General features: G+C 46.3%; 1 protein-coding gene across 1 annotated transcript in view; it reads right to left on the reverse strand.

Moving 5' to 3' along the window:
* Positions 1 to 12,709, reverse strand: part of PRDM13 (PR/SET domain 13) — a 29,582-nt gene extending 16,873 nt beyond the window's left edge. Inside the window, exon 1 of the mRNA XM_078777410.1 lies at positions 12,674 to 12,709. Within this exon, the coding sequence (XP_078633536.1) occupies positions 12,674 to 12,709 (36 nt within the window). The remainder of the gene's footprint in view (positions 1 to 12,673) is intronic.
* Between the last annotated feature and the right edge of the window lie 675 nt (positions 12,710 to 13,384).

The raw sequence follows: 13,384 nt of genomic DNA on the forward strand, positions 1-13,384 counted from the left end.
TGTGGGTGTGCATCCCTATTCAATTCCATCAATCCCACATCTGTCTCCATATGTCCGTTCCCATCTCTGTCCCCGTCTGTCTGTCTCATGTGCGCAAGTTGTCTCTGTCTCGCAATCTGTCACATTGTCTGCGACACTGCATCCCAGTCCGGTCACCTCTCCGATCCACCTTGATGTCTGCCTTCACTGTCCACAGTTCGTCCGTCCATCCTTCCAAGTGTATAACGTGTCCTCCTCCTCCAGGTCCAGCCCCCTCTCCCTGCCCGTCCCACGCCCAGCGCTTCCAGTCCCCGTGAGGATCATTATTGTAATAACGCTTTCATTATGGTAATAACGCGTTAATTAACGTCTCTCTAAATATAAAAGAAGAACCAAACCCTTCAATATCAGCCTCGTCTAACAATCACGTCTCCTCGCCTAACAATCACGTCTCCTCGCCTAACAATCAATCACGTCTCCACGTCTAACAATCACGTCTCCACATCCAACAATCACGTCTCCTCGTCTAACAATCACGTCTCCTCGTCTAACAATCACGTCTCGTCTAACAATCACGTCTCCTCGTCTAACAATCACGTCTCCTCGTCTAACAATCACGTCTCCTCATCTAACAATCACGTCTCTTCCTCTAACAATCACGTCTCCTCGTCTAACAATCACGTCTCCTCGTCTAACAATCACGTCTCCTCGTCTAACAATCACGTCTCCTCGTCTAACAATCACGTCTCCTCGTCTAACAATCACGTCTCCCCGTCTAACAATCACGTCTCCTCGTCTAACAATCACGTCTCCTCGTCTAACAATCACGTCTCCTCGTCTAACGATCACGTCTCCTCGTCTAACGATCACGTCTCCTCGTCTAACGATCACGTCTCCTCGTCTAACGATCACGTCTCCTCGTCTAACGATCACGTCTCCTCATCTAACGATCACGTCTCCTCCTCTAACGATCACGTCTCCTCCTCTAATGATCACGTCTCCTCCTCTAACGATCACGTCCCCTCACCTAACGATCACGTCTCCTCGCCTAACAATCAATCACGTCTCCTCGTCTACCAATCACGTCTCCTCATCTAACAATCACGGCTCCTCGTCTAACAATCACGTCTCCACGTCTAAGAATCACGTCTCCTCCTCCAACAATCACGTCTCCTCGTCTAACAATCACGTCTCGTCGTCTAACAATCACGTCTCCTCGTCTAACAATCATGTCTCCTCGTCTAACAATCACGTCTCCTCGTCTAACAATCACGTCTCCTCGTCTAACAATCATGTGTCCTCGTCTAACAATCACGTCTCCTCGTCTAACAATCACATCTCCTCGTCTAACAATCACGTCTCCACGTCTAACAATCACGTCTCCTCCTATAACAATCACGTGTCCTCCTCTAACAATCACGTCTCGTCGTCTAACAATCACGTCTCCTCGTCTAACAATCACGTCTCCTCGTCTAACAATCACCTCTCCTCGTCTAACAATCACGTCTCCAAGTCTAACAATCACATCTCCTCGTCTAACAATCACGTCTCCTCGTCTAACAATCACGTCTCCACGTCTAACAATCACGTCTCCTCCTCTAACAATCACGTCTCCTCCTCTAACAATCACGTCTCCTCCTCTAACAATCACGTATCCTCCTCTAACAATCACGTCTCCTCCTCTAACAATCACGTCTCCTCCTCTAACAATCACGTCTCCTCCTCTAACAATCACGTCTCCTCCTCTAACAATCACGTCTCCTCCTCTAACAATCACGTCTCCTCGCCTAACGATCAATCACGTCTCCTCGTCTAACAATCAATCACGTCTCCTTGTCTAACAATCACGTCTCCTCGTCTAACGATCACGTCTCCTCGTCTAACGATCACGTCTCCCCGTCTAACGATCACGTCTCCTCGTCTAACGATCACGTCTCCTCGTCTAACGATAACGTCTCCTCGTCTAACGATAACGTCTCCTCGTCTAACGATCACGTCTCCCCGTCTAACGATCAGGTCTCCCCGTCTAACGTTCACGTCTCCTCGTCTAACGATCGTTTCCCCGTCGAACGATCACGTTTCCCCATCTCACGATCAGGTCTCCTCGTCTAACGATCACGTCTCCTCGTCTAACGATCACGTCTCCTCGTCTAACGATAACGTCTCCTCATATAACGATCATGCCTCCTCGTCTAACGATCACGTCTCGTCTAACAATCACGTCTCCTCGTCTAACAATCACGTCTCCACGTCTAACAATCACGTATCCTCCAACAATCACATCTCCTCCTCTAACAATCACGTCTTATCCTCCAACAATCACGTCTTATCCTCCAACAATCACGTCTCCTCGTCTAACAATCACGTCTCCTCGTCTAACAACCACGTCTCCACGTCTAACAATCACGTCTCCTCGTCTAACAAGCACGTCTCCTCCTCTAACAATCACGTCTCCTCGTCTAACAATCACGTCTCCTCGTCTAACAATCACGTCTCCTCCTCTAACAATCATGTCTCCTCCTCTAACAATCACGTCTCCTCACCTAACAATCACGTCTCCTTGCCTAACAATCAATCACGTCTCCACGTCTAACAATCACGTCTCCACGTCTAACAATCACGTCTCCACGTCCAACAATCACGCCTCCTCGTCTAACAATCACGTCTCCTCATCTAGCAATCACGTCTCCACATCTAACAATCACGTCTCCTCCTCTAACAATCACGTCTCCTCGTCTAAGAATCACATCTCCTACTCTAACAATCACGTGTCCTCGCCTAACAATCAATCACGTCTCCTCGTCTAACAATCAATCACGTCTCCTCGTCTAACAATCACGTCTCCTCGTCTAACGATCACGTCTCCTCGTCTAACGATCACGTCTCCCCGTCTAACGATCACGTCTCCCCGTCTAACGATCACGTCTCCCCGTCTAACAATCACGTCTCCTCGCCTAACAATCATCCACGTCTAACAATCACGTCTCCATGTCCAACAATCACGTCTCCACGTCCAACAATCACGTCTCCTCGTCTAACAATCACGTCTCCTCGTCTAACAATCACGTCTCCTCGTCTAACAATCACGTCTCCTCGTCTAACAATCACGTCTCCTCGTCTAACAATCACGTCTCCTCGTCTAACAATCACGTCTCCACGTCTAACAATCACGTCTCCTCCTCTAACAATCACATCTCCTCGTCTAACAATCACGCCTCCTCGTCTAACAATCACGTCTCCTCGTCTAACAATCACGTCTCGACGTCTAACAATCACGTCTCCTCCTCTAACAATCACGTCTCCTCGTCTAACAATCACGTCTCCTCGTCTAACAATCACGTCTCCTCGTCTAACAATCACGTCTCCTAGTCTAACAATCACGTCTCCTCGTCTAACAATCACGTCTCCTCGTCTAACGATCACGTCTCCTCGTCTAACGACCACGTCTCCTCGTCTAACGATCACGTCTCCTCGTCTAACGATCACGTCTCCTCGTCTAACGATCACGTCTCCTCGTCTAACGATCACGTCTCCTCGTCTAACGATCACGTCTCCTCGTCTAACGATCACGTCTCCTCCTCTAACGATCACGTCTCCTCCTCTAACGATCACGTCTCCTCACCTAACGATCACGTCTCCTCTTCTAACGATCACGTCTGTTCGCCTAACAATCAATCACGTCTCCTCGCCTAACAATCAATCACGTCTCCTCGTCTACCAATCACGTCTCCTCATCTAACAATCACGGCTCCTCGTCTAAGAATCACGTCTCCATGTCTAAGAATCACGTCTCCTCCTCCAACAATCACGTCTCCTCGTCTAACAATCACATCTCGTCGTCTAACAATCACGTCTCCTCGTCTAACAATCACGTCTCCTCGTCTAACAATCACGTCTCCTCATCTAACAATCACGTCTCATCTAACAATCACGTCTCCTCGTCTAACATTCACATCTCCTCGTCTAACAATCACGTCTCCACGTCTAACAATCACGTCTCCTCCTATAACAATCACGTGTCCTCCTCTAACAATCACGTCTCGTCGTCTAACAATCACATGTCCTCATCTAACAATCACGTCTCCTCGTCTAACAATCACGTCTCCCCGTCTAACAATCACGTCTCCTCGCCTAACAATCAATCACGTCTCCTCGCCTAACAATCAATCACGTCTCCTCGTCTACCAATCACGTCTCCTCATCTAACAATCACGGCTCCTCGTCTAACAATCACGTCTCCATGTCTAAGAATCACGTCTCCTCCTCCAACAATCACGTCTCCTCGTCTAACAATCACATCTCGTCGTCTAACAATCACGTCTCCTCGTCTAACAATCACGTCTCCTCGTCTAACAATCACGTCTCCCCGTCTAACAATCACGTCTCCTCGTCTAACAATCACTTCTCCTCGTCTAACAATCACGTCGCCTCGTCTAACAATCATGTCTCCTCGTCTAACAATCACGTCTCCACGTCTAACAATCACGTCTCCTCTAACAATCACGTCTCCTCCTCTAACAATCACGTCTCCTCATCTAACAATCACGTCTCCTCCTCTAAAAATCACGTCTCCTCGTCTAACAATCACGTCTCCTCCTCTAACAATCACGTCTCCTCCTCTAACAATCACGTCTCCTCCTCTAACAATCACGTGTCCTCGCCTAACAATCAATCACGTCTCCTCGCCTCACAATCAATCATGTCTCCACATCTAACAATCAATCACGTCTCCTCGCCTAACAATCAATCACGTCTCCTCGTCTACCAATCACGTCTCCTCATCTAACAATCACGGCTCCTCGTCTAAGAATCACGTCTCCATGTCTAAGAATCACGGCTCCTCCTCCAACAATCACGCCTCCTCGTCTAACAATCACATCTCGTCGTCTAACAATCACGTCTCCTCATCTAACAATCACGTCTCCTCGTCTAACATTCACATCTCGTCGTCTAACAATCACGTCTCCACGTCTAACAATCACGTCTCCTCCTATAACAATCACGTGTCCTCCTCTAACAATCACGTCTCGTCGTCTAACAATCACATGTCCTCATCTAACAATCACGTCTCCTCGTCTAACAATCACGTCTCCCCGTCTAACAATCACGTCTCCTCGCCTAACAATCAATCACGTCTCCTCGCCTAACAATCAATCACGTCTCCTCGTCTACCAATCACGTCTCCTCATCTAACAATCACGGCTCCTCGTCTAACAATCACGTCTCCATGTCTAAAAATCACGTCTCCTCCTCCAACAATCACGTCTCCTCGTCTAACAATCACATCTCGTCGTCTAACAATCACGTCTCCTCGTCTAACAATCACGTCTCCTCGTCTAACAATCACGTCTCCTCATCTAACAATCACGTCTCCTCGTCTAACAATCACGTCTCCTCGTCTAACAATCACATCTCCTCGTCTAACAATCACGTCTCCACGTCTAACAATCACGTCTCCTCCTATAACAATCACGTGTCCTCCTCTAACAATCACGTCTCGTCGTCTAACAATCACATCTCCTCATCTAACAATCACGTCTCCTCGTCTACCAATCACCTCTCCTCGTCTAACAATCACGTCTCCCCGTCTAACAATCACGTCTCCTCGTCTAACAATCACTTCTCCTCGTCTATCAATCACGTCGCCTCGTCTAACAATCATGTCTCCTCGTCTAACAATCACGTCTCCACGTCTAACAATCACGTCTCCTCTAACAATCACGTCTCCTCTAACAATCACGTCTCCTCCTCTAACAATCACGTCTCCTCTAAAAATCACGTCTCCTCGTCTAACAATCACGTCTCCTCCTCTAACAATCACGTCTCCTCCTCTAACAATCACGTCTCCTCCTCTAACAATCACGTGTCCTCGCCTAACAATCAATCACGTCTCCTCACCTCACAATCAATCACGTCTCCACATCTAACAATCAATCACGTCTCCTTGTCTAACAATCACGTCTCCTCGTCTAACAATCACGTCTCCTCGTCTAACAATCACGTCTCCTCGTCTAACGATCACGTTTCCCCGTCTCACGATCACGTTTCCTCGTCTCACGATCAGGTCTCCTCGTCTAACGACCACGTCTCCTCGTCTAACGATCACGTCTCCTCGTCTAACGATAACGTCTCCTCATATAACGATCACGCCTCCTCCTCTAACAATCACATCTCCTCCTCTAAAAATCACGTTACCTCGTCGAACAATCAATCACGTCTCCTCGTCTAACAATCACATCTCCTCGTATAACAATCAATCAGGTCACCTCGTCTAACAATCATGTCTCCTCGTCTAACAATCATGTCTCCTCGTCTTTCCTTCATCGTTTCCAGTAAAATGTCAGTTTTACATTTTATACCACCCACCAGAACGAGACAATGACGTAGTTAGCAAAATGACGTATTCATATAGTGCATGGCACACTTGATATCCGAATCGTCGATGACGCGGCTTTTATTGTGACGTAACAACAATGGGTGAGCGCGAGAGGCCACATTATTGAGTTATTTAAATTGGGAAAACGATCACAAGCAATAACATACATAACTTATATCATGAAACATTTACATTTTGAAGTCCATTGTATAATTTAAATAAACATCAATACAAATTTCACATGTGGAAAAAGTAAGTACACCCCTACATTTATCACTACTTCAAATACCTAAAATTAGAATCAGGTGCACCAGCTCAGGTGCAAATGATTAGAACATCATTCGAGAGGATCTTGAGGAACCTGTCTTATTTAAACCTCAGATATTTAGTTTGGTTTGCTCTTTGTTGTTGAAGTGTGCGGCGTCACCATGCCTCGATCAAAAGAGCTCTCTGAGGCCTTCAGAAAGAAGGTTATAGATGCCTACGAGTCTGGGAAGGGATTTAAAAAGATCTCCAAACAATTTGAAATCAATCATTCGACTCTCCGGAAGATAGAACAGCTCTTTAGCTTAGCTCAGCTTAGCTCTTTCACGAGCCTCGATTCAGTATACAAAATAAAAAAATAAAAAATAAAAATAGTCTACAAGTAAAGAAGATTCCAAACAACTGCCAACTTGTTCAGGCCAGGCCGCCCCAACTAGTTCAGCCCGATAGCAGACTGCCAGATGCTGAAAGAAGTCTCTAAGAACCCCAGAAAGTCATCACGGGACCTACAGGTAGCTCTTGCCACTGTTGATGTCAAAGTGCACGAGTCGACCGTTAGAAAGAGGCTGCACAAATTTGATCTACATGGGAGGTGTGCCAGGAGGAAACCTTTGCTGTCCAGAAAGAACATCAGGGCAAGACTAAAGTTTGTCAATGAACACCTCGGCAAAGACCAGCACTTCTGGATCAATGTGCTCTGGACAGATGAGTCAAAGGTAGAGCTATTTGGCCACATACCAGAAGACATGTTTGGCGAAAACCAAAGACAGCATTTGACCACAAGAACCTGATACCAACTGTAAAGCATGGTGGTGGAAATATTATGGTTTGGGGCAGCTTTGCTGCATCAGGGCCTGGGAAGCTCACCGTCATAGAATCCACTATGAATTCTTCATTGTACCAGAGGGTGCTTGAGGATAATGTGAGGCCATTGGTCGGAAAGTTGAAGCTCAACCGAAGGTGGACCTTGCAACATGACAATGACCCTAAACATACCAGTAAATCCACCAAGGAATGGCTGAAAAGAAAGAAATGGAGGGTTCTGGGATGGCCAAGTCAAAGCCTGGATCTAAATCCCATCGAGATGTTGTGGGGGGATTTGAAACGAGCTGTGCTTGCAAGAAACCCCTCAAACATCACACAGCTGAAAGAATTCTGCATGGAGGAGTGACAAAAATTTCTCCCAGTCGATGTCAGAGACTGGTAGACAGTTAAAGAAACTCCTACTTGAGGTTGTTTCTGCCAAAGGGGGAAATACCACATATTAGAGCCAAGGGTGTACTTACTTTTTCCAAATGCGAAATTTGCATTTATGTTTATTTAAATTATACAATGGACTACAAAATGTAAATGTTTCATGATATTTATAATGTTATATCACCTTTATCTATCAATATTGTTGAAATGAAGATCAAATAGCTGTATGTTGAAATATGTTAAAAAAGTCAAAACTTTACATGGGGTGTACTTACTTTTTCACGTGACTGTGTGTGTGTATATATATATATATATATATATATATATATATATATATATATATATATATATATCGAAGGGACAAGTTGATACCAGGGTTGGAAACTTGTCCCTAAAGATTACGTGACAATGTACTAACTGTGCGTAATAGAGATTGTACAGCGAACTATTGTCGATATTGTCAGGTGAAAAAGACGTTCCAAAACGTCTGTCCTTCTGCCGCACACCATCCGTTTACCGCACCCCATCCGTCTACCGCACCCCATCTGTTTACTGCACCCTATCCTTCTGCCGCACACCATCCGTTTACCGCACCCCATCCGTCGACCGCACCCAATCCGTCTACCGCACCCATCCCTCTACCGCACCCAATCCGTCTACTACGCCCCATCCATCTACCGCACCCCATCCTTCTGCCACACCCCATCCATCTGCCGCACCCCATCCGTCTGCCGCACCCCATCCGTCTACCGCACCCCATACGTCCACCGCACCCCATTCGTCCACCACACCCCGTCCGTCTACCGCACCCCTCTGTCTACCACACCCCATCCGTGTGCCGCACCCCATCCGTCTGCCGCACCCCATCCGTCTATTGCACCCCATCCATCCACCGCACCCGTTCTTCTCTACCGCACCCTGATCGTCTACCACACCCCGTCCGTCTCCCGCACCCCGTCCGTCTACCACACCCCATCCATCTACCGCACCCCATCTGTCTACCACACCCCATCTGTCTACCGCACCCCGTTCTTCGCTACCGCACGCCGTTCTTCACTACCGCACCCTGTTATTCGCTACTGCACCCCCTCCATCTGCCGCACCCGTTCTTCTCGACCACACCCCGTCTGTCTACCGCACCCCGTTCTTTTCTACCGCACCTCGTCTGTCTGCCGCACCTGTTCTTCTCTACCACACCCCACCCGTCTACTGCATCCTGTCCGTCTACCGCACCCCATTCTTCTCTACCACATCCTGTCCGTCTACCGCACTCCGTCCATCTACCACACCCCAAATCTTCTCTACCACACCCCGAATCTTCCCTACCACACCCCAAATCCTCTACCACACCCCAAATCTTCTCTACCACACCCCAAATCTTCTCTTCCACACCCCAAATCTTCTCTACCACACCCCAAATCTCTCTACCACACCCCAAATCTTCTCTACCACACCCCAAATCTGCTCTACCACACCCCAAATCTTCTCTACCACACCCCAAATCTTCTCTACCACACCCCGTCCGTCTACCGCACCCTGGTCTTCTCTACCGCACCCTGCCCGTCTACCGGACCCCGTCTGTCTACCGCACCCCCGTCCGTCTACCGCACCCCCGTCCGTCTACCGGACCCCGGTCTTCGCTACCGCACCCCGGTCTTCACTACCGCACCCCGTCCGTCTACAGCACTCCCCAAAATATAATGCATGCCACAAATACACTACACCCCACATGTCTACTGCACTTGGACTACTCATGTACCCCTACCGTTTAATGCACATAACACTGGGTTTACTTGGCACCTGAACGGCAGTAGAACCCACACTCTGAGGGTCATATCGACCAATATTTTATTTTAAGTGTGAACATCGCCATTTTAATAGAATATAAATATAAATAAATATAAAACCAGCGCTGCCAAAGGTGGGGAGACGTTGTATCTGACCTCACCCCGCGTGTCCCTCACCACGCGTATATCTACACTAGTGAACTGCTTCTCAAGTGCACAACACCGTGTGCGCACCTGCTCGCCTCACGCAACCTCTGACCTGTTCCTGTTCGGTACGCAGGTAACCCTTCAAAACCGCGTGCCACTTCAGGTTTACTCCATTTGATAAAACGTCAATAAAGAACTAGTGTTAAAACTATTAAAATCGCATAAATGGTTTTAATGGACTCACACCTGCCCTCCCCCGTCCCTCCCCACCGTTTATGAAAGTTTACACCATTTACTCCATCAGAATGAAATCCTTACCTTAATAACATTAACACGCACCCCGTGAGTTAGCGCCATTAGTTCACTCGTTATTTTGGTTATTTACACTCATTTGTTTATCCCAGCTACTTACACTGGTTAGTTATTTTATCAATAAAGTTACATTATTAATTTATTTTCACTTTGTGTGCCCAAGTTTTTTTCGCTAGTTAATCGCTCATCAGAGATATTTACCTTTGGTTATACATTAGTTATTTCTGCTAGTTATTGCTCATTGCCTTCTCTATCAGGGTGTTTCACTAATTAATTAGTAAAGTCCGTCCTTCGGAGGGACCGGTAAGTTTGCTGTGTCCGGTGTACGAGCTTCGACTGATGAGCGTGACCAACTCCACGGTAACTTAAAAATTAGTCAGCCATTGTGTGCGATACCTGTTCAAGTTCAAAACTCTTACCTTGACCACCAATGGGAAGGCAATGGCAAACATCAGTCATTTTTCTGCAAGATTGTTTCGTCATTACCGACGCTTTGGTAAGTGTATGAGAGGTGTTGCTCGTCATCGATGCGAGTTGTTCCCACTAGTTAATTTATTATCTGGTAGTGTTCCCACTAGTTAATATATTATCTGGTGGTGTTCCCACCAGTTAATTTATTTATTATCTGGTGGTGTTCCCACTAGTTAATTTATTATCTGGTAGTGTTCCCACTAGTTAATATATTATCTGGTGATGTTCCCACTAGTTAATTTATGACCTGGTAATATTCCCACTAGTTAATTTATTATCTGGTGGTGTTCCCACTAGTTACTTTATTATCTGGTAATGTTCCCACTAGTTAATTTATTATCAGGTAGTGTTCCCTCTAGTTAATTCATTATCTGGTAGTGTTCCCGCTAGTTCATCTGCTATCTGGTTGGCTAGCTAGTTAAGTTATTATCTTGTCATGCATGTTCCCACTTGTTAATTTGTTTTCTGCCGTTTCCGCTAGTTAATTCGTTATCCACTCGTTCCTGCTAGTTAATTTCTTATCTACTTGTGTTTCTACTAGTTACTTTGTTATCCGCTTATGTTCCTGCAAGCTCGTTCATTATCCGCTCGTTTCACCGCTAGTTAATTCATTATCCGCTCGTTTTCCTACTGGTTAATTCATTATCGGCTTGTGTTCCCTCTACTTAACTTGTTTTCCGTTCATGTTCCAGCGAGTTAATTTCTTGTCTGTTCTTGTCCCAGCTGGGTAATGTATTTTCCCCTCGTGTTACCGCTAGTTAATGTATTTTCCCCTCGTGTACTTGCTAGTTAATTTATTGTCCCCTCGTGTCCCTGCTAGTTAATGTATTTTGCCCTTGTGTTACCGCTAGTTAATTTATTGTCCCCTCGTATGCCTGCTAGTTAATGTATCTTCCCCTCGTATCCCTGCTAGTTAATGTATCTTCCCCTCGTATCCCTGCTAGTTAATGTATTTTCCCCTCGTGTTACCGCTGGTTAATTTATTGTCCCCTCGTGTCCCTGCTAGTTAATGTATTTTGCCTTTGTGTTACCGCTAGTTAATTTATTGTCCCCTCGTATCCCTGTTAGTTAATGTATCTTCCCCTCATGTCCCTGCTAGTTAATGTATTTTCCGCTCGTGTTACCGCTAGTTAATTTTTTCCCGTTTGTGTTACCGCTAGTTAATTTATTGTCCCCTCCTGTCCCTGATAGTTAATGTGTCTTCCACTCGTGTACCTGCTAGTTAATGTATTTTCCTCTCGTGTTACCGCTAGTTAATTTATTGTCCCCTCGTGTCCCTGCTAGTTAATATATTGTCCCCTCGTGTCCCTGCTAGTTAATTTATTTTCCCCTTGTGTCCCTGCTAGTTAATGCATTTTCCCCTTGTGTTGTCACTAATTAATATATTGTCCCCTCGTGCCCCTGCTAGTTAATGTATTTTCCCCTTGTGTTTTGTCGCTAGTTTATTTATTTTCCGTTCGTGTTCCCCCTGGTTTATTTTGTCATCCGCTGTTGTGGCCACTAGTTTATTCATTATTTGCTTATTCTCATCTGGTTAATTGACGTCACTCTCTAGGTAAGATTGAGCCGACCTGGTACCCGACACGTCGTCCATTCCGATCCCATCCATGTTACTCCTGGATCGTCCCATTCCGAACTCGTAATTCGTTAATTGATGCCGCCCCGAGCATTCCCACCAAGCTCCAGATTGAGTTAAGCCCATGTTACGCATCACAAAGATTAAATTAGTGTTCGTATCAATGGAATTGGATTAGTGTTCGTATCAATATAATTACATTAGTGCTGGTATGTTTAAGATCCTTGTTTGTGAGCAATTACGTGTCAGTCATCGTTAACGAGAAAGTGGTTAAAACACCTATTTCATTTTGATAACTAGTATTTGATTTCCGACAACCTACAACCGATCATTAGTCACTATAACTGCCAGTGAGCAGTGAACAGTTCCGTTTTCCACACCAACTGTGCAAAAGTTATTGCGAATAAAAATGAACAAACAAAAGTTTATTTACCTATTTTTTTCTGCCGGTGTTTTTTTTAAAATAAGACTTTCATCCTGGCTTAGTGAAACTTTACCGGATCGGTGCGCGTTGCGCCATCCGTGCTGAGTATCCTGCAGGTGCATGGTCGGAGGTACACGCACCTTCTGGCGGGAGCCTTTCTCCCTGTAGTCAGACATGCCGAGTCCGAGCACCAGAGTGGGAGGTAGGGGACCGAGCCGCGCACCGCTAGGTATGACCGAGGCCGCCCAGACTGAGCCTCGAGACACAGGTACAGACGGGCCCAGCCTGTGGATCATGTCGGGGCGCGGAGAGTACCGGCACTTAGACTTATGATCGTTATATATTTACATACATATATATATATATATTGTATATAATTATATATACAATATATATAAATATATAAGTAAATATAAATTTAGCTATCCTATTTAAACAGATGAAAATCAGAGTTGGGGAGAAAATGCGTCTTGGGAAGAGAAGAAGAAGAAGAAAAGAATAGACTTTAGTTGACGACTCACTAAGAGCAGACAGAGCAAGATGGTGATTCTAATGACAGCAAAGAGTTGGCGATTGAGCGGGAAGTCGAGATGAAGTGGCTTTTTAGGGAGGGAACAGGTTTAGGTATTACAGGGGGCGGTGTCTTGGACTGGTGGTCGCAGGGCCGGCCGAGGACAGGCGAGATGGAGGGACCAGCGAGACGCGGCTCCTCTTCAAAGCGACGGGTCCATAGCCCCCCCCATCCCCCCCGCCCCATCCTTTCTATGAGCGCCGCGTACGCTTGCGTGGGAGAGTGAACGGTGAGCGCAGCTGCGCGCCGGGTCGGCGCGACTCCAGGGAGGGGGGGGGGA

This window comes from Myxine glutinosa, chromosome 5 (genome assembly GCF_964187855.1).
Source record: "Myxine glutinosa chromosome 5, kmMyxGlut1.1, whole genome shotgun sequence".
NCBI classification, from domain to species: domain Eukaryota; kingdom Metazoa; phylum Chordata; class Myxini; order Myxiniformes; family Myxinidae; genus Myxine; species Myxine glutinosa.